This window comes from Streptopelia decaocto (genome assembly GCF_964273445.1).
Source record: "Streptopelia decaocto genome assembly, chromosome: 14".
NCBI classification, from domain to species: Eukaryota; Metazoa; Chordata; class Aves; order Columbiformes; family Columbidae; genus Streptopelia; species Streptopelia decaocto.
Window position 1 is genome coordinate 11,085,456 of NC_138669.1, and position 24,975 is coordinate 11,110,430.

The following is a 24,975-nucleotide window of genomic DNA, read 5'->3' on the forward strand; positions in this document are numbered from 1 at the left end:
CTTCTTGAGGAGGTAAATCCCGAGTTCTCATCCCGATCAACCACCGTCAGCCACCAGAGGACAACTGGGATGCTGTGGCACTGCACTAGTTCACTCCAGAGTTGCATTATCTACGAGTTAAGTATCTTCCAGCCCTTATTTCTTAAACAGAAAACCCCCAAATTTCTGGCCTCAAGCACAACGATACATGACAGGAAAAGAAAGAAAGGTGCCAATTTCAGAAGGGTTTTGCGCTTCTACACTGCAAGTTAAAAGACCACAGAAGGAAGGTTGAGGTGAAAGTGAGCACGCTGCTAACTTACCAACCACAGCATTGGTTTAATACATAAAACACCAAAATAGTATGTTATAAGATGGAAATAGTTTCATTCTCTACCTCTCTTAAAAAACCACCCCACAGTCTATAGTGTAAATCTATAGTTATATCTGATTCAGATGCAAGATGACAAACTAATTCATTAACCTCTAACACGTCCCCAAATATATCACCTTCCAATATTCAATTCTCATTTGTTATGTAGAAAATGAATGCATTTCCTTTTTTATATATTAAACAACTTTCAAACAGTAATCTTTATTTAAATACAGACAAAACCTGCACTCTCATCAGCCCTTGGCAAGACACTTCATCAGTGGTAATGGGGAGTTAACACAGCAGAAAGAACCACCTTACATTTAAAAATGCTCATGAAAGCAAGTGCTGTACCTGTGACTAGAAGCCCCAGAGCACTGCACACGCATGCCTCAATGAACACATTTAAAACTTTGCACAGGCAACTATCTGTAAAAATAAGTAGTGAATTTTCAAACTTCCAGGTTTAAGCACATGGTTTCTTAATGATCTGTTATTATGTTGGACAGGATAAGGCCTGGGAAACTCAGGACTATTCGAGTAACAGGGAGAAGAAACAGCAAGTCTGGGTTTTTGGATAATAGAAAAAGAAATTGTAATTCAAGTGCTGTGTAACAGACAATGAAAATTCCTCAATAAAATGAAGCAAAGTGACACATCTGAGGTACACATACAAAAATTAACATGCACAACAGTTTCTTTGAGACAATACTGAAGGTCTCTGTGGCAAAATGATTCTTTTTCACATGTTGCAGCACTGTCACATTTCACAGTTGCAATGTGGACGTTCCTGGAAAATACTATGATTTGAGATCCCACTTGTTAAGACAAATTCAAAAGAAGGCAAGATTTCAAGTCTGAGCTTTAATACCAGAACTAGAACATCATTTCTTGAATTCACCTAAAGAACTTAAAAACCTGTTTCAAATTCTTATGGCACAAGACTGGCTCAGAATTGAAGGTCCACTTGGCCAATAAAAAAAAAAATCCACTAAAAAAAGCCCCAGACTAAAAGATACAAACCAGAGCTTTGCAAAGAATTAATCGGAACTGAAGGCAGTTTAAGGCTTCATTAAAATATTTGCCAAGTTCTGCTGTTACTTGTGTAATCCATTCTTTAAACAGACTTGGGTGGGATTGCACAGATACAATGCAGAGCAAAACTGGCTCCTACTGCCCAGTTTGAGCAAGATACAGTCACATTATCTTTCACGGGATTTAGAAAGACAGAAGAACAGGCTTAATCCTTCCTGTGAGGATCATTTCATTCCACCCCCCCACACTCCTTGAGAACAATTACAGATGACTTACAAAAACTAATGCCAGACACACTAATAGAAAAAATTAGTGTGGGGCAAAACTTAGTCTCAGTACTTTGATATTTTTCTGCCACATTTGACAGAATTATGAAACAGACACAGTGCAGCTTTCATCTAGGCATCTGTTGGCAGTACAATCAATACAAGTTGGTATCATGAATCTGGATCACCACTGTTTTATAAAGCTGTCCTTAGTCTGTCGTTGACCTTCTGTACCAAAATCTTGCCCTGTAGTCATCACTGCAGGTCATGAAGCCAGGGTTGGTGGGAGAATGGACAATGCAACGGACAATGCTGTTGTGCCCAAGAGAAAGAAGATTTCTCCGTTCAGCAGTTCTCGAATCCCAGCAGCAGAGACTTATGGTCCTTTCATCTGGAAGCAGCACATAATCTTCTGTGTGGTTGAAGACAGCTTGTGTCCTGTGTACTTGTCGTCCACTCAAACCAGCTCCTAAATATATGCAGCAAAACATTAACCCAAATAGGATCAGCTTTAGGAAGTTTCTAAAGACCTAAGAATAAACGTCTCATAAGTATCAATTTCTGCAGTCTACAAAGGAGCATGATTTTCTCCATTAGTCCACAACTTCCATGTACAAGAGGTGAATCAAAAATGAATATTCCTTTGTAGTTATATACACAGTAGATTCTAAAATTCCTTAGAAGACAAAGCTTAACTACACCCAGTGTGTCAGTCAAGTCCAACCACTCAGGATGAGCGTGGCTACTTAAAGTTAAGAGCACTTTTGCCTTACATTTCTCCTATAAGGCTCACAGCTGTAACTAAGGGGAAAGACCACAGATATCCTCAATATCAATGACAATTTTTGTTTTTAATACATATATATATAGCATGACACACTGTATGACCTACCTTGGCTACTCCTTCCCTCCATGCCCTTGAAATAAAACGTGTGTTTCATATATGGGCATGTACTTTGCATCACGCACACCTGCATCCTACCTCAGGTTTTGCAGAAGTCTATTGAGAAGGTGCTGCACCCTGCTGGCTGGGAGCAAAATAAAGGACCAGACACATCCCAAAAGCTGATACACAAAGTTTTCAACATCCTCTCCCCTTTCATGCTATGACTGCTATTGCTTAAGCAGGTTATTGCTCGAACCAAAAGCTTCCCCCTCTCAAAAGGAAGAATCAGCTATTACTGTTGACTTCTCCAGTTTAAACTGTGCCCCTACTTTACCAATAAATAGAAACAAAATCAAAATTATCACCTGCAAGAAAAGCACCGATGCAGTTTTGTTTTAATAATCACTGTTTCTAAAATGTACTAAAGAAAAACTTTAGTGCACAAAACAAAACCCTCTGCACAAACGCCCTAGTTCTTAAGGCAATGTTCCTTTTTATTTTTCCATAATTCAGTGATAACTTCCCTCCAAATCAACGGAGTAATGATGTCAGAAAAGTCTCCAAAATCTACTCAGACTAAGTACATTTAAGCTGACTAACACACAAGAATCACGGCTTCTCTTCTGGAATAAGCATGCATTAAGCATTTTCAGAAGTTTGGGGCAATTTATCCTCAAAGCAGCAGTCTCCCATTGCCTTTATGAATTACTATTTTCTAACAATATTACCATCCCTGCTGTGGGTCAGTATCTGAAAAAGAAGGTACCTGGAAGGTCAGCTGCCACATACCTGTGTATTTGACCAGTGTCCGACCAGTGGATATCTCCCATAGTTTAGCTACAGAGTCTTTCCCACTTGATAAGATATACTTTGAATTTTTGGAAAAAATAGCAGAACAGACTTCAGCTCCATCATGTGCCTTCTCAAAAGTAGTGATGCAGCGATTTGAAACACCATCCCACAGTTTGATGCATCCATCCTTACTTCCCGTCACGTACATGTTTGCACTTGCGTTGTAATTTACTGAACATATGGCATCAGTGTGCTGATCTTGAGGGTTGCAAGACACAAAACACTGGAAAGTATTGATATCATACAGTCGTAAAGTAGGGTGCTGGGTACCAACAAGTATGAAATCTCCCGAGGGGTGAAAAGAAATTGAGCGCAACATCTCTGCTTCCTGTTTGATCAAAAATACATAATTGGTGTAAGAAAGGAAAAGAAAAAAACTGAAATGGAAGTGTCAATTCTGGTGGCATTAAAGTGCTAGCAAACTAGTTAAATTATCATCACAACTTGTTCTGGTTTTGCAAAATAGAAAGCGCTTCCTATAAGATTAAAGTGACAGGCTACCTTTAAATGTGTCATAGTTTTTGTCCCACAGAAGCCTGCAGCGCCCCACTCGTTTTTGCGATATGGCACAAAAGCGACAGGAGGCTTCGTCAGCCCAACGCACCCCAAAGCCCAACACCACGTAATCCCAAACTCTCCTCCAAAATAAAGATAATTGACTTCAGAGTTACCCATATTAGATTAGGTCTAGATTAACAAAAAGCAGACGGGCGCTAGATTTAAACGCTATAGGTACCCATTATGCACAAACTCCTAACGTGTAACTGCTATAATGTCTGCGCATTTTGTAGCTGCGTACTCCTGCGTACCTAACCAGTTATAAACTCCAGCACAATCCAGCTCACTGATCCCTCAGTACTTATACATTCAAGCTTTGGTTGTTCTGAACTGGTACTGGATCTAACCTGTATATATTTGAAGGCTCTTTTGGCAGAAGGTTTTGAATAATCAAACAATTTAAGCGTGTAGTCCCTTGAACCAGACGCTAGGATCTGTTCTGTTGGATGAAAAGCTAAACATGTAACTTCATCCACATGATCGTACAGAGTCCGAATAACAGGGTGATTTTCCATGTTTTGCTGTGCTGTCTCATTCATCATGACCTACAAAGAACATTCAACAAGTTAGAGCGTTAGAAAGGAGAACATGCTTTTGACAGGAAAAGTAGGTTTTATACTTGCTCACGTGGGAAACAACAGCTCCCTTTCTGACACAAGTAGGCAGACAATCGCTATTATCTTAATTATTCGAAGGCCCATTATATGGTGTTATAAGATCCCTCTATCTTTACAAAGGTCAACTGACTTGCTCAAGGACAAATCAGTTTCAGTAGCAGGGAACTGATGCAAGAAAACATATCACCTTCTTCACAAACAGCCCAAATCAAAATACTGTATTACTGCAAGAATTAAGAGAAGCTGCATCAACCTGGAAAACTGCAACTTTTACTCACGCAGGATACTGCTGAGAATACAGGCGTATTCTCTACAAAACCCCTCCAATTTTTAAATTACTACCTGATAAATGTATTGGAGAAAAAATGAAGCAAATAAATATGTATTCTGTGAAACAGCTCTGAAACACACAGCCACTGGAGGCTGTAGAAGCCAGAAGTGGCTTCAAAAACAAACTGTGTTCATACAATACAGCAATTATCAGCAACTATTACAAGCAACTTCTGGCTCAACTCTGCAGACTGCTGCCAGAAGCTACACATGCATACTGGCCACGTTTCTTCTTCCTTTTCTTCAAGGGTACTTTATGAGCCACTGTTGGAGTAGGAAATACGGTGAGCCAGATATTTAGTCCAACCCATTGAGCCAGCCACAAGGCACAGACATGGCGTGAAACAGACTGCACCTCTAGAATTCACAAAGCGGTAATGATTCAAGACATATTTTACCTCAATAGGCATAGCGCTTTTGGCCAACATTCTCTCTGTATCAAGAATTTTTATTGAGGCATCAGCAGATCCCGTAGCTATCAACTGTCCATCTCTGCTATACGTAGCTACACGACATGGTCCTTTATGAGATGTGACATAGCAAGTCTCGTATTCAGAAGCCTCAGGAGACATGGTCTGTACATCTGCATCAAATTCCAAGTCAATTCCTGTGCCTGGAGCTACCGTATCTGACCGTCCGATTGCATATTGAACAGCACTGTCATCGTTCTCCATTCCTGAAAAGAGAGAAGTTGATGCACTTAAACCAGGTTAAGGTTCTCCTCAGACAGACCTGCTGTGGCCAGATCTGCACTACAAATTCCTGTGACAGTGACAAGGCCGGCTTGAGGAGAGGCAGCCCCTGCTGAACAAAGCTAAGCTGGCAGAGCAGATTTAGTTCTACAGCGCTGCTTCTCCTCAGAAATGAGGTATGTTGTCTATGTCAGAGCAGAACACAGCTCCTAAAATTAACTGTGGAAACACCACCAGCAAATATTGTAGGATGGTAAGTTCTGATAAATGCACTGACAATCAGTTACTGAAAACATCAGCAGGCCTCTAGGCAGCTTTTCACAGAGTGAGAATCAAGCCCCGACATTATTAAATGAGATATTAAGCAAACAACTGAAGCATTTGCAGACTTTTTCTTTTCTGCTTTATTGCATTGAAGAAAAAAAAAAAAAACCACAAACATACACTCCACAAACAAGTATCTCAGCATTGCAAATGGAAATTTTTACTCCTCTTCACACCCACTCTACAGATTTTTATTTCTTTTTAAATTTCCTGGATGCGTCTAGAGAACAAAGACAATTCAGCACTGCAAGTGGTAACGGGGCAGATACAAGAATTTTCAGCTACGTGTCTGTGATCAAACGCGAAATAAAAGTTTTTGTTGCTATCACCTACAAATTGCAAGTCTAGTGTTCCTATTTCAAACAGCCACAAGGCTTCACATATTTTTACCCTTGGAGCTCAACTAGTTCAGGCAGCAGAACCAGTTCAGTTACAGCACAGACACAAAGTTACAGCAAGATCTCTTCCAGGGACTTACTCAGCTCGTTTCAACAGCAGCTCAGGTGTTTTCACCACCTACCGCAGCAGATGCACTTTCAAAGAGAAAGATACACAGAGAAAGAACAGGCGACACCTTTGCTGAGACCCTAAACTGCAGAGCTTATTTTCTTGAGACTGACATATAATATAAAAGCCAGTGAAGATTGCCAATGGAAGGGTTTGCTCCCTTTCCAACACTGCCAGGAAGAACCATATTGAAAATATTTCTAAAGTTGGCAGAGAACTGTGTGGGTCAACTTTCTATGAGGTCTGTGGGCTGAGCGATCCCATTTACTGGAGTGTATTTTTAGAAGGTCGCTAGTCACGCAGGACCCTGGCCAGGTATTCTTACGTGTTACAGTGGTTCGAACAAACAGATTTGACAATACTTGGTGACCTGTTTTGCTTTTAACGCATACTAAAGAATCAAACATAGAATTAGAATGCCCTTCAAAAAGTGCCATGGAGGCAAAGGCTGCTTCTAAATATACAAAAATATGCTATTACTACACAGAACCTTTGCATGAAATGTCTCTTTTCAGCAACACTAACCTGTTAATTCATAAGAATGTAAGATAGGGATTCAGAAACCGAACTTTTACATTAGCTTCTTATTCTGGCTTACCTAACTTAATTAGGTGTAGCAGTTGTTCAGATGGTGCACAGACTGATTGTGGTTTTATCTCATTTATCAAGCCATTGGCAATATTTATGTATCCATCATATAGCAGCTGACTAATTATCAGTTTATAAAGTTGCTGACGGTCTTTCAAACTGACTTTTGTTCTATACATTGTGAGCAAGGACTGCCTTGGAGGGGCCTGAAATAAAGAAAGAAGAAAAATCACATACAAGAGAGCCACATGGAACAATCGCAACCTTTTAATAAGGCACATCCTGCTGGATTTCAGCGCAGACACCAAATACTGCCGTGTTTTAGGTAGGAATCTGATGTAGAAATGGAGGACAGAAAAAAAAAAAAAAGGAAAAACCTGTTGCACTTGTTTGCAGCAGAAATTAAAATCTCGGCAGCGGACAGAACGCGGGCTGTGTTGAGGAATGGAGGAGAGCGCAGCGATAACGCGTTAGCGAGCAGAGCGGGTCTGCCGGTGCCTCCCGCCCAGTCCCGGGCACCGGCGGGCGAATAACGCGAACCGTGTGGGAACCGACCGCCCCGCGCCAAGCCCGGCCCAGCCCTGCACGGCCCAGCCCGGCCCGCATCCCCCGCGGCTCCTCCCGCTCCCGGCGAGACCCAGCACCGGGACCAGCGACCGGGCGGGGAGGGGGCGTGTGGGAGCGCGGCTCAATGAGGGCGGGGAGCGCTCAGAGCGGAGCGCAGCGCTCACGGGAAGCGGGCTCCCAGCGCCGCGGAGGGGGAGCCCCGGCCCGGGCAGCGGAACCCGACGCGATCCCGGTACCTACCGGCCCTTCCTTCTGCCTCCCTCGCTCTCCCCCTAAAATGGCGACCGGAGCCCGGAGCGCATCGATTGGCGGCGGCGGCAGGGGAGGCGGCGGCGGCGGCCGGGACCGCAGGATACTCCTCCGCGAAGGCTGCTGCATCGAGCGCCCGCAAATCGATTGGAGGCGAGTCTTGAAGGAGAGAACGGCAGCATCACATGACCGGGACACCACGCGCGCGGGGCCCAACTGGGTCACGTGACGGGTGACGCGCCGAGGGAGCCCCCGAGCAGTCTGGCGGGGCCGGCGACCCGCCCCGGTGTCCCCTGTCCCCCCGCCCCGGTGTCCCAGTGTCCCCTGTCCCCCCGCCCCGTCCGGGGAGGCCGGAGGGCAGGCGGCGGGCGGCAGGCCCCCGAAGAACGGGGGGGTGGGGCAGCTCCCAACGGGAGGGTGGCTGATGGGAAGCGGGAGGGCCCAGGGTTCTTTTGTATCCCAAGCTGCAAAGCTCGGAAACGCCCCTTCCGCTGAGCCACCGGGATCCCAAACACGGGGACGCGAACGGGCTGTGAAATAACAAGTTGCTGGCAATGAGCGCTGCGGGCCCCCCCGACAACCCCAGCCGCCCGGGCAGCGCAGCCGCAAGCGCCTCGCAAGGTGTCAGAGCGGGCGGAGCGCCCGTCCCCAGCGCTCACCGCCACCCCCCCAGCGTCCTACTCACGTCAGCCTCAAGAAACGGCAGTCGAAGCGGCCGTGGGTCAAGCAGGGGGGATGCCATGCTACCCACGCCCCGTGGCAGCTGACGTCTATCACACGCCGCAGCGACACGCCGACCCGACATCTTCTTTTTCCCTATCCTGAATCCCTTGTAAACACCAACACACACACTTAGGGTTGCCTTCGCACTTGTTTTCAGCACCGCAGGGACAGTTAAAAGTTGCCTTCGATCGAGGTTCTTCAAAGGCCCGAAGTACCGAACCTGTTTTCGGCAGCCGCCCGTCACTCGGCGGCCAAGGTCCCCTCACGGGTGTGAGCAGGACCCCTCGGCAGCTCAGACAGCACAGCAGCTCCTTCGACGCTGCTGCTCACAAACAGCACTCACTGACCGTGTCGTCCGGCTGCGTCTCAAGAACCTGCGCGGTTGCGGAAGGTGCCACGGGCTGCAGGTCACCGCTGGCGGGACGCGGGGGGCTGGCACAGGTGCCTCAGGTGCGCTGGGTGTGCCGGGGCAGCTGTCCCCTTGGCGCTTGTCCTCAAGAGCTGGCGGCACGTGGAGCGCTGCCCTGGGCCGCACGTCCGGGTGCAGGCGAGGCAGAGGCCTGCTGCACCCCTCCGCCCTGCTGCCCACCGCTCGGGGCTGCGAGCTGCCACCCGGGGCACCTACCTCGGCTGGCTGGACACAATGGCCCCCGGCCCCACTCGCGCTCGGCTCCACGCGAGGTGGCAGCACCGCTTCTCCCTCGGCCCGGGCCGGCGGGTGCGTGTGTGGAGGAGCAGAGGGAAGAGGCCGGTGCCTGGCAGGATGCGGGACTAACCTGAGGCCCTTGCCGCCGCCGACGCGCTGCGAGGCCTCGGTGGCTGTGAGGAGGGGACGATAGTTGTAGCGTTGCCACAGGTGGGTGGTCTGGGCGTACGCGATTTGCGTAACGGAAGACCCGGCCAGGCAGAGACTTCGCGGAGAAAAGTGTGTGAGCGGGCGCCGATCCACGCACTTGGAGTACGGAAGGAGCCAGCGGCGGAGAGACGGTACGTAAAGTACGCAAGTAGCGCAAACACCGCCCTCGGGGCGGGCGGGGGGACCGGCTCGGGATACGCAGCAGGCTGCCGTTGCGCATGCGCCCCAGAGGCTCACGGCAGCGGGGCTCGGCCTCGCAACGAGCGGAGCGTGCAGAGAGCCAATCGGCGAGCGGGCCGGTTGAAAAAGAACCAATCAGCAGGCGCGGCTGGCGGGAGAGGGGCCAATGGCGAGAGGCGGTAGTTTAAAGGGTATTTAAGGGAGGGCGGTTTGAATTCAAACAGCCGCAGCGGTCGGAGGGAGCGGAGCTGAGGGTGAGCGGTGCCTGGGCTGCGCGCTGGGGACGCGGGCAGGGCCGCGATACGAGGGGGCCTGCTCGCCGGAGGTGCTGGCGGGGCCGGGCCTGGCCGGGGAGACCTGTAAGTGCAGGCTGGCGGTTGCGGGGCAGTGGTGTGCTGCGGCGGGATGGGCCAGTCCAGGCCGCTCCGGGCCCTGCCGCGGGGCCTCCCGGGTTGGAATTGCGGAGGAAGGGGCCGTGTGTTCAGTGCAACTGATCCCTGTTCGCTACGTCTTACCTGTAGGCGAAGCTCTTCCTCCCGGGCATTATGGACAAGAATACAAAAGAGAACCATTCTCGATGCTCCGGTCGCGCTGCCAAAGTAAGTGACTTATTGGGTTGGTGGGTGTTTTTCTCCTGATCACACTGGAGCTATGGGTTTCAGACTGTATGCTGTAGTTATTTACTGTACTAAATTGCAAAATGAGGAAAAAATGTTCTGAAACAGTTTTATGGGTGCAGGAAATAATTGCTGAGGAGTGAACTTAATTTTTTAAATTATTGTTAATATTAGTATGCCATACTTGAACTGAGAAATCCTCCTCATATTTTAAGTATAGCATAAGTATATATAAGGTATAGCATAAGGAGAGAGCAAATGTATGTAGCCAACTTATTCTAGATATAGCTTGCAAAAGCAAGCACTGTGTTAATGTCACTGTTGACATGCCTATGCATGTCAAGACTATCCTGGTTAAATATTATTTTCTATATGCAAATATAGGCACTTTCTCACTATTTTAGCTTAAAATCAAGCACATCCTGGGAAGATATCAGCATAGCATAAGCAAAGCCTCTTTTTAGTTAAGCTGTCAATACATTATTTTTAGTGAACTGAACTAGAAGACTAAATAATATCCAGGGGTATAAAAAGTACAAATCGTTGCATAGGTGACATTAGAGGGTCAAAAAAGTGAGAAGCATTTGACATTCTCTGTAGGCAAAGTGTCCTAGAACAACTTAGAGTTTCTTAAATATAAGCCTAAACTACTTTCCCTTACTGGAAGCAAAAGATTAAAAGCAGATAGCTGAACCTGACTAAATAAACTTGTTTTGTTCTGCTGGACTCCCATGGCAGTGCAGGATATGTAAGACAAACAACACTGAAGGAAGCAGTGACTCCAAACAGTGTATGTTTCTATAGTAAAGATCTGCTCTCTTGCCACCTTTGGCTGATGTTCTTCAGAAGTGTGTGGAAAAGTTCTTCTGCTAGCTATAAATAAGTATGCTGTTGAATAAAACTGCTAACTTTTTCTTGTCAATGTAGACATTTAAAAATGTTTTCATTGATAAGCCGTAAGATCACACTACTCAAACATCTGTTAATGTGCTTCGTGATTCTTTTTCTGCTGTGCTGAACGGAGCCATATGATCTCTGGTATGCTGTTCTACAATTTATATATAATCTTTTCTTTTTGAAGGTTGCTAATCCCATTGAGGATGGCCCGAAACGTGTTCCTGTATCTCAGTGTTCTGCACAAAGCCGGGTACTCAACAGTGGCACGCAAGCACAACGTGTTCCATGTTCTTCAAACTTTGCCCAGCGAGTTCCTGTGCAATCACAAAAACCTGTACTGTCAAACCAAAAACTGTCTCATAATCAGACAACCCAGCAGCCCCGACCAAGACTTCTGGCACAAACAACTGCTACGGCTCAAGCTCCAAGCAAGAACAATGAAAAACCTCAACAGGCTCCAGTACCTGGTAATTCTGAAGATTATTTACATGTATTTATGCAGCAGTGACACTCGAGATACTTCTGTTCTATGAAGCAGATAGCAGTGCAGAAAACCTGAAGCTGATGTTGGTGATGTGGGAACAGTCCTGTAGAGAAGTGTTAATACTTGGGTTTGCCTCAAAACAGAATAGCAGCATGTGCTGCAGCTTAGATGCTACTGCACCATCCTTGTTGCCAGAATTACCCATTTAGAGCCAACATGGGTGTTTAAAAATTTTCAGATGCTTGTTAGTTATGAATTAATGTAATTGGCATTCATATGTGACAGTTATTCCAGTATTCATGTTAATCTCTTATACACAATTTTTTTTGGGGGGGGGGCGGGGAAGCTTAATGTTTTATTTCAAGAAAGCTTTTAAAATTACATTTTGGTAGCACTGATAACTGCTGTGCTGCTTTGCCAATAGTAAGCTATTCTAGGTTGCTATAACATCATTGAATATATTCTAAGAGCTGTTGCAGATACTGCACAGTTAGATTTGCTCCTGTGTGAATTTTTGTGTTGTGTTCATGGGTCTGGTACATAAAGTTGATCTACTTCTCTATACATAGCAAAAAGTACTGAAGGAGAAAGCACCTCTAAACAACAAAATGAAGAAACAGCTAAAAAGAAAAATGAAGAGACTAAAAAGTAAGTTGCCTGCCTAAATCCCTCTAGTCATGTTGGATTAGGTTTGGTTTTAACTTCTGGGATTTCATGCTGCAACTAAGTTGTAGTTAAGCTGAGGCTACTTGAGCCCCTTGGTTGTGGAGATCAGTGGCCCTACACTTCACAGAGACAACATATGAAACTGGGAAAGTTTACTCTGCCCTGATAATTCTCAGAAACAGAGACTTCCTGTAATCTAAAAACTTCTGGCTAAATGAAAAACAACTCTTCCTAGGAGAGAACACTGATAACTATTGCTCTGATCACAAGATGTATATGTGAAAACAAAGCCTCCTTCAGACCTGTAAGAGACTGGAGTCTAAGGCTGAAGTTAATTTGTAGCATGACTACCCTGAACAGTTCTGACATGCACTAGTAATATGTCTGTATTCAGTGTGTTGAAACAAGCCTGGCTTGCAAGACACAGACTTGATTTTGTTGTAGTGTGGTTGACATTGGTATCTCTGTGCATAAGCTTTAGAAAGGAAGAGAGAAACTTTCCGAACTTTCTTTTGAAAAGTCTCAGTGCATGTTTTATCCTCTTTGTGTTCTCTTAAAGACTAAAATCTGGTTCAGATCACTAAGTATCTATTGAATGGGAACATTATAGATTGTAAACCTAGGAGTCAAAGCCCACCCAAGTACCCAGCTTTTGTAACTTTCTCTTTTTCTCTTGCAGAAGGCAATGGTGTCTTGAGGATTTTGAAGTTGGTCGTCCTCTGGGGAAAGGAAAATTTGGAAATGTGTACCTGGCACGTGAAAAGCGGAGTAAATTTATTCTTGCACTGAAAGTCCTTTTTAAAACACAAGTAGAGGAAGCCTGTGTAGAACATCAGATAAGAAGAGAAGTTGAAATACAATCCCATCTTAGGTAAAGTTTAGTGACCTGTTACACTCTTTGCTTCATGTTCAAATAAACAAAGTAACCTTGTTTATGATACTCTGAAGAAAATAGAAGTTTCTTTTTAAACATGTGACATCTTGAAATTGCTAGTTAGGATTCTTGCCTTTCTGCACCAATATTTACCTTTGTCTACCATGCAATGAACTAACCTCTGGTAACATCTTCCTATTACAAAAACCCCTCCTTGTCTACTGCTTGGATTTACATGGATAACTGCAATTTCTTAAGAGTCTGAGCTTGTTTCTGGTTTTGTTTCCTGGAAAATATGCCTGACTTGCTGAATAAATTAGTTTTCACAGGAAGTGCTTAAGTTTAAATTCTAAACCCCATAGGAATTGGCACCTTCAATGATAATCAGCTCTTCTAGCTGCTGTAGAAAGGCATGTTTAAGATGACATGAATTAGCCAAGCTCATGGCTAGCTGCTTTAATGAATGCCATCTATCTGCTATGAAGCTCCCTCAATGGATGTGTTGTGAGCTGGAGAAACACAAGATGTTGAAGTTCCTATGCTTGCTTTGAATGGGGGAAGGCAGGAAAGGGAAATTAAAGTCATATGGATGAATACTTTGTTCAGAAGAATATTTACATCTTTTTGCAGGCACCCCAACATTCTCAGATTATATGGCTACTTCCATGACTTTACAAGAGTCTACCTTATTCTGGAGTATGCACCTCGTGGAGAAGTCTACAAAGAACTTCAGAAGCTTACCAAGTTTGATGAGCAAAGAACTGCTACTGTAGGTTGTTCTAGCTTCTTATACATTACTTGCTCTTCACATGTGGAATACCTGCAGCATAAAGCTAGCTCTTCAGAGAAAGTTCTTTATTCTGTAGTGTGAAACTGAGATTCCTGTAATGCTAGTTTGCTTGTGTGCTTGCCTTCCCAACTTATTCCTAATTACAAATTATTGTTCAGTGCTAATACACCTACATGCAGCATTGCTCAATATTGCAAGTGCTTGGTCACTTCAGGCAAAGCCTGTATTGCCAGACTTCAAGGATTTAAGGAATAATTGCTCTCACTTAAACTATTAATTATGCCTAGAAAAGGCTATACTGTAGCCAGGTAAGCTAGACCAATGTTGTCTTTAAAGATTTGTTCTCTTTCTAAATACAGTATGTCACAGAACTAGCGGATGCCCTATCATACTGTCATTCAAAGAATGTGATTCACCGAGACATCAAGCCAGAAAACTTGCTGCTTGGCTCAAATGGAGAATTAAAAATTGCTGACTTTGGATGGTCTGTGCATGCTCCATCCTCTAGGTGAGAATGCAATATATATATATCTTCTGCAGTGAAATACTGCTGTTGTGAAAATGTTAGCTTTCTTGTCACACTTGTAGTTGTGGAATGGAGGTAAATGTGAACTTCCTAAAACAGCGTGGGGGCGTGGAAATCCTTGAACAACAGGGCCACTGCAGCAAAAGGTCTTAATAGTCAACTGATGTAGCAGAGGAGGGAGGAGTGGTGTTAGCCTGTTTTTTGTTTTTGGTTTTTTTTTTTTTTCAGCTTGTATAGTTCAAAACTTGCTGAACCTGCCCCAAGTGAAGCAGGTTGGGGTACTGCTGTAATGGTCCCTGAGATATGGCAGAGCAGCACTTGTGTTCAAACTTCACACTATAGCAATATACTTATGATGTTTCCTTAATTAGTCTGAATGGAACGTGATAAAGGAAGACTATTGATCTAGCAAATGAGATGAAAAAGGAAAGATAAGACTGATTGCAGTGACTAAAGGTGCTTTAAAGCAAAAGTAAAAAATTTACTGGTGGAACCTCTTTACCAGGTGTTCTGGTGGTGCTGAGTCTCTCCGGGGTAGACTGAGGTGCAGTTGACTTCCAGGATTAGCTTTTATCTGGCTCTTGAAATGGATCTTTAAATTGCCACAATCAGTAGATGATTAACTTGGACTCTTCTTCAGGAGAACAACTCTCTGTGGGACACTTGACTACTTGCCTCCTGAAATGATTGAGGGAAGAACGCATGATGAAAAGGTGGACATTTGGAGCCTGGGAGTTCTGTGCTATGAATTTCTTGTTGGGAAGCCGCCTTTTGAAGCAGCGACCTACCAGGAAACCTACAGAGCCATTTCTAGGGTATGTGCCAACACTTACTTCGAAAGCTGAATTATGCTGCCTTTCAGTTCTGTTTTATTGAAGCTTAACAAATGGTCACCTTGAAGAACGACATGTATTATAACTAGAACTGTAGGAACACAATGACAGGCATAAAACTAGATCCCTGAAACTGTTTTCAGTCATTCAGTAGAATAAGAGACCTTAAGGTACCTTGTCTGACTTCCTTAGTTCCACTCTGTTTCTGCCTGCATCTGAACTTCTCTTTCATAAATCAGTGAGTGTTCTCCAAGTATTTCCTTTCCTAATTTATAAAATGAATATTTAACATCCAAGGTCTTAGCAAAAATACATAAGCCTAACTTTTCCCTTTGCGTACTCTAGAAAGGTTCCAGCAAACTAATCTAAAATACACTAATTAAACTTCTACAAGCAGTGAGAACTTTTGTTTTCTTCAGGATTATGATGAAATTACTTAATCTCATCTCAATTGGCATGAGGTGCATAGTCAGTGAGACTGAAATACTTTTCCTTTCTGGATGTACCTTGGAGGGTAGAGCCCTTTGTCTCTCTAATTTGATAATTGCCAAAGAACTTTTACATCATCTTTGGTGTCCTTCCCTTTCCTTAGGTGGAATACAAGTTTCCTCCATTTATAACACAAGGTGCAAGAGATTTAATTTCTAAGCTTCTCAAGCATAACCCATTCCATCGACTGCCCCTGAAGGAAGTACTTCTCCATCCCTGGGTTACAGCGAACTCTACGAAGATGCCCGTCAGCAGAAAGAGTGACGGTGTCGCTCCATCCAGAACATAGTCTTAGCAGGGGTAACCTCATGGGATTGACAAGAGGAGTCTTGTACTCTGACTACTGTCATGCTTCCAACAGGAAAAGCACATCTTGGGATCTAATGGCAATCTTTGGGTTGGCTGTCATCTTAAACTCTAACTGCAAAGGAAAGTTATTTGACTTCTAGCTGGGGGTTGTGGAATACTTAATACTTGAAATCCAGTTACATGTGGGCCAGGTTTGCTGATCTAAGTATTAAGCTGTTTAAGGCTTTTATCACATGGTCTGTCCTGGTAATGGTTCAGTGTTCCAACAAGATGAGGAAGCTGTGGCTCTCATTTGTTGAACAGTGCAATGTCCTGGAGACATCTGCCTCCGAACTCGCTGGGCTGCTAAGGGTATCGTACCTGTGGCGTCACCTGTGACTGACTGAGGTGAATGCATTTCTGAGTGTCCTAAAAATGATGTGTCCATTATTTTGTCTGTTTTAAATGTAAGCACTCAACATTAAAAATAAAGATTTGTTATATACTGCCACCATCAGGGTTCCTTATGGCATTTATCGCTTCCACTGGCTGTCTCTTAACCACTTGTCCTTGTCATCAGTACAGCTTGACTCATCTATTGATCACAAAATAAGTTTAGTTCCCATCTCTGTCAAAAAGGAAGCTGGTATAAAGGTCTTGCTCAAAGTGATGGTACCACAAAGTCCATGTAGTCACTTATGAATCTATAATCACAACACAGGATTAAAAGGTAAGTACCAAAGGTGTTGCTGCTTAACTGTATAGAATTTTTTTTTTTTTTTTACAACCACTGAAAGCTAAGCCTGCTTTTTTGATGCTGTTATTCAAAGAACAGGGTCTGAAAGCACCTGTAAGAGAAAGATCTGGAAAGTACTGTTGTCAAATGGGATACATAACAGGAACTAATCTTAATATCTGGTGCTGTAAAATGCAGCAAAGCTCAGACCACTCACCAAGAAAACATACAAACCAACTATTTTCCAGTAAAACACTTCAAGCATACTAAGAGAAATCAATTTATTGTATTTTCATTATAAGACTTTAAGATCATCTTCACTATTTTACAAATAATTTTTAAAAATGGTCCTTTTACAAGCAAGGATTCTAGAATTCAAAATATATTCTCAAATTAATTTAACACATACTTTGCGGAAAACTTAATCTAAACTAATTGCCAGTAGTTTATACAACCATATTTATCTTAACAGGTAATCTGAATTCCGGTCATCACTTAAATGGAGCTCTGTTTCTTTACTGCAAGAAAATCTCTAGTTAGTGCTGGTGACCTAACTTTTGGGTGCACTTCTTTTTAAAAGATTCCTGCTTTGTAAACAAAACATCATTATCAGAAGTGACTGATTAAATGAAGAAAGCAAGGATGCCTCATGGTTATTCTAGAATTCTTTGTCTTAAACTGATACAGAGATGGCATGTAGGAAGGAAAAGGATAAAAAACAAACCACAGCAAGGCTTCTGTGAAAAGGAAAAAAAAAAAACCAGGCCCAAGTAAAACTTATTCTTGAGAAATGCTGACTGTCCCTTAAAATTTAAGAGATTTGAGCTGTTCTAAAATGCAGTAGGTAACAGGAAAGAACAAGCACTGTTGTTGTGCCCTTCAACTGCTGTGTACATATTGCAGTTTTTACCTACAAAACACTCAGCAATAAGCTTCCACCCACATCTCAGGTATAACAATCAGATTAGGCAAGGGTAAAGGCAGAGTTTCCTTGAGGGCCAAACTGATCTGAAACTTATGCTCTAATTAGAACTGGATCAGGTAGCAGCGAGCTGCAACTGGTACCCTGGACAAGCTGCCAGCTTCAGCAGCCATGCTGCAAAGATGGCATCAAACAGGAAAAGTCCAGTTTGTGTTTTGTTGGGTGTGTTTTTTGAATAAGCAGCTAGTCCAAATGAACTTGCCAGCCCTTCCTCCTGTGCACTGGCTCTACATTTCACAAGCAAACTGAGCAGCTGTGTGTGACATAAGCTCTGTTAGTGACACAGCTTACAGCTCCCATGCCACGAGACCACAATGAAGCTCATTCTCAGTACATCCTGCTCCTAAGGCTGGTATTTTGAGCAGTGTTTAACTATGTAATGCATTCTTTCATTTATGCTATGCATGGATGCATTTGTTTTGTGCATCAAGCCTCTAGCATGTGTACCTGCTCACTGTTACAACTGTTTCCATCTTAGGACACTAAACCCTCCCTTAGGCTTAACAGCACAGTCCCACTGAGCCCAAGCTGTTGTCAAGTGGCTCTTTGTTCCCAGGTGTCAGTCTCTACACTGCTTCCACAGGGCAGAGTTTGCCATGTCTTATAGAAAGCTTCTGATTAACCAAGGAGTAGCAATAATCCAGAGGTACAAGGATAGATGTGGCTGTGAGTCATCTTCTAGAGCACAACCTGCTCACTTGTGAGCCTGAGGATCCTCAGAGCATCCAATCAGCCTCTGGGTTGGACTTTCTGAATGTGAAAGGAGTTGGGGTGCAATTTAATGTTATGGTTGAGTGGAGGTAATAGGTTGCTCACAACTAAAAGGAATCACTTGTTCCTCCTTCCCTCCCTCAGCCAACTTGCATTCTAACCACATTATTTCTTCCTCTCAATTTACAAAATTTCAGCCAAAAAAAATAAAATTACCCTGATCACCAGGGCAATTTCCTGCTACTTGACTTTAATCAGATTCCTGTATGAGCAGATCAGTCAGTCTCATCTTGGGGTAAGTGTAAGCACAAAGAGAAAGACAATGTAACAAGAGCAGACCTGGAAGGAGGAACAGGGCCAAAGCCTGGCAGGTCTGGCTCAAGCTAATTCATAATCCAAAGTCTGACAGCCAGGTTTACCGCAGAATGTTTCACTGAGTACCTAGTTTTGGGATCCAGTCTTTAGGCTGACTGGGAGGTGGTATGTGAATATATATATATATACACCTGTGTAACTACATTCTAACAGGAACAGTATCTAAATAGGGATATGAAAAGCACTTCTAATTGGTACAGTCAACAGTCTGCCAGACAAAAGCCTGGGAATTGCTCTTGAGAAGCTCTGAATTGTAATGTCTGGACTTCAGATGTGAATTTGAGTGACATTCACAGCAGCAGAAAGCTGCTAGGGTTAGTTTTCATACAAAAATGTGTCTGTAGTACAAAGCCAGACCTTGGTACATTAAAAACCCCACAGATACCTTGCCTCTGACTTGGTGATCTTTGGAATATGTTCACATAGGAGGTAATTCTGGTTACACTGATTTCAGTAGACTCAGGATTCCTTCTGAGTGTGTAGGCAAAGAAATACTTTAGTAAGGCCTGTTCCTAGCCTATAAATAAAACACATTTTCAAACAATAAAATCTTCAAACATGGAAGCACCACAAAGGAGCTGTAGTTTCAGAACAGTACATCACCTATTCTGTCTAAAACCATTATTGCTGTGCAATAATTAAGCACACAGGTACTCCCACTTAAGTTAGTTCAACATGTGTGTTGTATTGCAAAGATGGGTCACAATATATGCCTTTTATAACAAAAGAAACACCCACCTACCACCTTAGATTCCAATATGTACACTTATCAAAAGAACTATTAATATAGTAGGATATTGTTTATTCTACAGACTATTAGATAATTTTACTGTTTCCCAACTATACTGTAATAAACTAATGCTGCTGCTCCATTTGCTAAATTATAAAGACCCAGAAGTGTGTGTTCTAAAGAGACTGCTCATTGTCAAGCGTTTATATTACCACTTGCAGTGGAAACCAGATACCATTTTAACAAGTTCTTCTAAAGAAGAGGTGGCAAAAGGGAAAGAAGATAAAGACAACACTTCACAGTGTCACTTTTACCTGAAAGAACAAGTCGGAAATGCAAGAGAAGGTCAGCATTACCATGAATCCAAATAAATCTTTTAAAGAAATTCAGCAATCTGAAAAGCTACGTGGGTATAGAGCACTTAAAAACCAGTAAGAAATCATCATGGATTTGGGGTGGGAGGTTTGAAGAAACCAATCTTCCTGCAGTATCGGACAATAAATGGCACAGAAACTATAGTAATGCTGATTCGGACTGGAGCAAACAATTTATGAATAGCGTACGCCAACACAAACGTGCTTGTGCCAGCAGCCATTTTAGATTGCAACGATGATTCACTGAACCCAAGTTTGAAGAGAACTGCAGTCATATCCACACCACTGGGGAAAAAGAAAACAAGATTTTTAGTTTATTTTAAGGTTGCACACTAAAGAATATAAATTATAAGTGCTATTTTTTTCAGAGAATTTAATATGGCATGCTTCCAACTCTGGAATTTATGTTTAGATATTGTTAAATATTAAAAGCAATGACTTATTTCAGCAGTAGCAGTAGCTCAAGTTACTTTTGTAGCAACAACACAGGCAATATTTTCAGATGCACTTTTTTTTTCTTAAACTGACAAATTCCCTGTAAAGTCAAATACGTTCTTAGTTTTACAACTGTATGGCTGCAGCATGTGCAGGGACAACACTCTCGGAGAAAATAATTTATTTCTCTACTTTTGAATTTAAAAAAAACCTTACAAGTTTTTGAATTTGTGTTGGAAATTAATTTTCCCAAAATTTACAATAAGGTCTATTCTGTGTCTTGATGAAATTTATCACATAGATATAGATCAACCTAAAGCAAATAAGGTACCTTTTGTTAGGCTTAGCATGTTCTAACAGAGGAGTACAAGCTGTTAAAATGATGAGTATCTTATCTAAAACCTAGCAAGTGAAGGAGGTACTGCAAACTCAAATAAGTGTTATCCACCAGACTCATTAATACTTTCATTCTCTATAAACATAGCAGTTTTCCTCACAGTTCCTATGTTTGGAGTAATTTTCCAAGAGAAGCTGTTACTGAAACTCTTCCCCCTTCACTGGCCAGTATAGTGTCTTGTGACTGGGAACCAAACCGTACTTGAAAGAAAAAAATGTCATTCTCACCCTGTGCCACGATGTAGTAAAGAAGAGAAACTGGGCATTCACCTATTCCCACTGGCGTTCAACAGTGAGCAGCAGGGAATGTTTTGAGAAACAATGTGTTTCCCTGTATCCTCAACTGAGATACCTCATTCTCTACAGACAGAACTGTTGCATTCCCACCAGAAGCCACACATACAATTTCTTTTAAAATCTTGTTCTAGTGGCTGTCACCTTCTGCAGTTTCAGCTGCAGAAACTGAGTTCAACACCCAGAAAAATAAATTTATCTCTACGCTCCAGCACTTTTGTATGGCTGTATCTGTACAGACCATGCTACTGCTTGAGAACAAAAGATATCTCTGCAGAACAAAAATTCTCTCATCTGCCTTGTTACTCTTGTGCAGCCTCTGCAGTTTTCACCTGCTCACCATGGACTGTGAACCTATGCACAAAGATCGTGTACCTCTACTTTCAAGCCTGATAGGAGATTAGTTCTATTTATGGATCTGTCTAGAGTAAAAATTCAAAAGATTACTGTGTATAGATCAAGCAGGCATAGAGTACATATTCTTCCAGAAATAAGCATAATGGTAAAATATTTTTCTTGGCTAAACCATTAACTAGAGGCTACAGACAACTGTACAAACCTCACCTTGACACAACCAGGTAGAAGATTCCTAGAGATACTAATGAAATTCCAACATGGAATGAAACCCCTACAGCACCATATTCTTTAAAAACTTGTTTCAGCTGCTGGGTTTTGTTGAGTTTCTTGTTTTCACCATTGGGATCTGTGGCTGCCTTTTTGGGTGATACACCTGCATCCTAAAAGAGAAAATAAATGTATTTATTAGCATTAAGCACATATCATATTCTAGTCAGTTGAACCAACGTGAAATAATCAAAGAAGTGGCTTGTACACAGTGCTGTTTTGAATGCTTTGGGAAAGACAGTAACATGCTTTTGCTCTTTTACATCAGATGCCTGTGGCAGAGCCCATGCCAGCTCCCCTTTCCCATGAACTCGGTGCAAGTTCTTACACAATGCAAGTTTCATAATTCAAAAGAGGTATCGTAGTCCCAGTCTTCCATTTGATCCAAATGTGTGCCAAGGCACACCCACACCGTTGCTTGAGAGATGAGACTGAGATGCCACACAGATCTTTGCTAACACCCACTGCTCAGCTTTACACAGTGAATTCTTGTAACAGCTTTTTGTTCAAGATTAAGCAGCTGATGGCACTGGAAGCCTACATGATACCAGACTGATGCTGGCTTACTAACAACTTACTCACAGAATAGGTCCAACATTTCAGTTCCTATAAATCACCCCCTGTAGAAAGGAAGAACCGGGGAATTGCTGCTGTTGTCATGGTGTAGACAGCAGCTACACAGATACACCAGTGCTGGCGGAAATAGCCCAACTTCGCTGAAAATATTTGTCACAGTAAAATTTACTGACAGGTTTTATATCTGGGTAAATTCAAAGTGCAGAACTTCATACTAAAATATACTCCAGAGCAATCTGATAGTGCAATGAAGGTAAAAAAGGTGCATTAAGATTTAAAGCTTATAGTGAATTTTTCATCCAAACAAAAATGATCATTGTCTATTTAAGGAGCAAACATGACGATTTTCTTCAGACGGCTGCCAGGAAAACAGGAGCTGATGATCCACAGGGACACATAAGCCTCAGAAGAACTCTGGCTCTTCAGCCACACTTGCAAGATAAGGACTGAAAACCACCTTGTTTGCGTTTTCCAAGCACAACTCCATTCACTCACACTCTCAGGCACACGTCAGGCAATTTCTGAATGGTATAGAAGCAAGATGTTAACAAAGTACCACTTCAGCAGACATTATGTAGACTACCCAGTACAATCACATCCAGAATAACATACAACTTGGCAAAGAAAAGTACTCATTTTCCATATAATTCTGCTACAATATTTCTGCTAGAAAGCAAATTTTATTCACATCATTTATGTGAAGATTCAGCTTCTGGATGAACTAAGGCATGAAACCAAATCTGAAACATGTTGTGCTCTGTAAAGAGGTTAAAGAAATTAACCTGAAAAATAAGCTATAGAAATTAAACTGCAAATGAGGCTTTGTATGGAAAGCCCTCATTCAACATCGCGGCACACACGGGTGTAAAGCAGGTCCCCGTCTCCTGCAGAAACCCAGCACATGGATGATTTGCTCATGTACTGCAGTGCAAAAACCAGTTGGGTATAAAGCCTTCATTTGCTTTTTCCCGAGCCAATTCAAATTAAAAACAAAAAAACAAGGAATGATACTTCACAAAAATTTTTCCTTCCCAACTCCAAAATATGAACAGAACGTTGAAAGCACAGGGACACACACAATTAACCGGGGGCATGTTGGTATTTTATCTCGCCCAGAGCCGGGCCGGGCGCTGCTCCCTGCAATACCCACCCGGGATCCTCTGTCTGTGTCTGTGTGAATCCCTAAAACCCCTTTTTGTATTCCTGACTCACCTGAAGTGCTAAATCCCGCAGCCCATAGAGAAACCCCCCCCCCCCAAACACACACACCACAGGGTGTGAAAACACCCCCAAAAGGTGGAAAACACTCCCAGGCCAGGATAACTTGTGCTTTAACCTACAATCCGCTCCCCAGCTGTCTGAAAGGAGGTTGGAGCATGGAGGGTGTTGGGCTTTTCTCCTGAGTAGCAAGTGACAGGATAAGAGATTATCAGGAAAAAATTCTTCATGGAAAGGGCTGTCACGCACTGGAACAGGATGCTCAGGGCAGTGGAGGAGTCACCGTCCCTGGAGGGGTTTAAAAGGCGTGTAGACCAGGTTCTTAGGGACATGGTTATGAGGTTATGGTTGGACTCGATCCTGAGGGTCTCTTCCAACTGAAGTGATTCTATGATTCTAAATATGTGTTTCAAAATAGGATTTGCCAGAGCGAAAAGAGAAAAGCAGAGCTCCAAATGCATTCAAATGAGCTGCTTTGTGCCATGAATTCTTTGCCATTTGCACAACTGCCTTAGCTGCTTGTCTGCTCCTACCCCCAGCCCCGAGGAGCAGATTTTGTTGAGAAAGCATTTTAAAAGGCGCGTAGACGAGGTTCTTAGGGACATGGTTCAGTGCTAGAGTTAAGTTATGGCTGGGCTCTATTACCCTGAGGGTCTCTTCCAACCGAAATGACTCTGCGATCTCCCTGCAGAGCCGGGCCCTGCGGCCGCGCTTCCCCTCACACAGCGCAGCACTCAGAGCGGGGCGCCCAGGCCCCCTCTCCCCCGCTCACCTACCTTGGCGGAGCTGCCGGCGGCGGATCGCAGCGTTACCGGGGGCAGCGGCGGGCGGAGGGCGAGGCGGGAACCGCCGCCCCAGGCGCGGAGCAGCGCGGGCGGGCGCAGCCGCACCAGCCCGTACATAGCAACGGCAACAGCGCTGCGCGCCGAGCGGGGCGGGCGGCCAGGCCTGACGAGCCGAACACCCACCCCGCCGGGCGGGGTCAATTCTGAATTATGTTTATGGCAAGACGCCTCTTCCTTGCTGTGAAAACTTTAAAGCTGTGTTTATCTATCTTGCGTTTTGAAAAAAATGTGTTAGCTATCTCACATTTATTTACATCTGGAATATTGTGTCCAGTTGTGGCCCCTCAGTTCCAGCAGGACAGGGAACTGCTGGAGAGAGTCCAGCGCAGCCACCAAGATGCTGAAGGGAGTGGAGCATCTCCCGTGTGAGGAAAGGCTGAGGGAGCTGGGGCTCTGGAGCTGGAGGAGACTGAGGGGGGACTCATTCATGGTTATAAATATATAAAGGGTGAGTGTCAGGAGGATGGAGCCAGGCACTTCTCAGTGACAACCAATGGTAGGACAAGGGGCAATGGGTGCAAACTGGAACACAGGAGGTTCCACTTAAATTTGAGAAGAAACTTGTTCCCAGTGAGGGTGGCAGAGCCTGGCCCAGGCTGCCCAGGGGGGTTGTGGAGTCTCCTTCTCTGCAGA

At 43.6% G+C, this 24,975-nt stretch overlaps 3 protein-coding genes across 4 annotated transcripts; 1 reads left to right on the forward strand and 2 right to left on the reverse strand.

Moving 5' to 3' along the window:
* Positions 1 to 930: 930 nt before the first annotated feature.
* Positions 931 to 9,540, reverse strand: CSTF1 (cleavage stimulation factor subunit 1). The gene is made up of 7 exons (XM_082065192.1): positions 8,509 to 9,540; positions 7,815 to 7,982; positions 7,018 to 7,213; positions 5,295 to 5,572; positions 4,297 to 4,494; positions 3,329 to 3,719; positions 931 to 2,122 (listed from the first exon to the last, which is right to left on the reverse strand). Exons 1-7 carry the CDS (start codon positions 8,626 to 8,628, stop codon positions 1,863 to 1,865), a joined length of 1,611 nt encoding a protein of 536 aa, XP_081921318.1. The 5' UTR covers positions 8,629 to 9,540; the 3' UTR covers positions 931 to 1,862.
* A 247-nt stretch (positions 9,541 to 9,787) lies between these two features.
* On the forward strand, positions 9,788 to 16,557 carry AURKA (aurora kinase A). Of its 2 annotated transcripts, none has more exons than XM_082065461.1 (9): positions 9,788 to 9,836; positions 10,104 to 10,181; positions 11,281 to 11,563; positions 12,150 to 12,228; positions 12,926 to 13,117; positions 13,751 to 13,889; positions 14,270 to 14,418; positions 15,077 to 15,251; positions 15,862 to 16,557. In XM_082065461.1, exons 2-9 carry the CDS (start codon positions 10,128 to 10,130, stop codon positions 16,045 to 16,047), a joined length of 1,257 nt encoding a protein of 418 aa, XP_081921587.1. In that variant the 5' UTR covers positions 9,788 to 9,836; positions 10,104 to 10,127; the 3' UTR covers positions 16,048 to 16,557. The 2 variants fall into 2 exon arrangements, with proteins under 2 accessions (XP_081921587.1, XP_081921588.1); XM_082065462.1 differs by lacking the exon at positions 9,788 to 9,836 and adding an exon at positions 9,918 to 9,941.
* A 489-nt stretch (positions 16,558 to 17,046) lies between these two features.
* On the reverse strand, positions 17,047 to 24,428 carry FAM210B (family with sequence similarity 210 member B). Its single transcript, XM_082065463.1, has 3 exons — positions 24,274 to 24,428; positions 21,644 to 21,816; positions 17,047 to 20,239 (listed from the first exon to the last, which is right to left on the reverse strand). The coding sequence occupies exons 1-3, from the start codon at positions 24,397 to 24,399 to the stop codon at positions 20,023 to 20,025; spliced, it is 516 nt and encodes a 171-aa protein (XP_081921589.1). The 5' UTR covers positions 24,400 to 24,428; the 3' UTR covers positions 17,047 to 20,022.
* Between the last annotated feature and the right edge of the window lie 547 nt (positions 24,429 to 24,975).

Bases quoted from the DNA above. Each gene is read 5' to 3' on its own strand.
- AURKA (XM_082065461.1), top strand. From the start codon at position 10,128: ATGGACAAGAATACAAAAGAGAACCATTCTCGATGCTCCGGTCGCGCT. The intron at 10,182-11,280 runs GTAAGTGACTTA...TTCTTTTTGAAG, and splicing joins GCTCCGGTCGCGCTGCCAAA to GTTGCTAATCCCATTGAGGA. The intron at 12,229-12,925 runs GTAAGTTGCCTG...TTTCTCTTGCAG, and splicing joins AAAAATGAAGAGACTAAAAA to AAGGCAATGGTGTCTTGAGG.
- CSTF1 (XM_082065192.1), bottom strand. From the start codon at position 8,628: ATGTCGGGTCGGCGTGTCGCTGCGGCGTGTGATAGACGTCAGCTGCCA. The intron at 7,214-7,814 runs GTAGGTACCGGG...TCTTTATTTCAG, and splicing joins GGAGGCAGAAGGAAGGGCCG to GCCCCTCCAAGGCAGTCCTT. The intron at 3,720-4,296 runs GTTAGATCCAGT...TTGATCAAACAG, and splicing joins GAGCCTTCAAATATATACAG to GAAGCAGAGATGTTGCGCTC.
- FAM210B (XM_082065463.1), bottom strand. From the start codon at position 24,399: ATGTACGGGCTGGTGCGGCTGCGCCCGCCCGCGCTGCTCCGCGCCTGG. The intron at 21,817-24,273 runs GTAGGTGAGCGG...TTTCTCTTTTAG, and splicing joins CCGCCGGCAGCTCCGCCAAG to GATGCAGGTGTATCACCCAA. The intron at 20,240-21,643 runs GTGAGGTTTGTA...CTTTTTCCCCAG, and splicing joins TTCTACCTGGTTGTGTCAAG to TGGTGTGGATATGACTGCAG.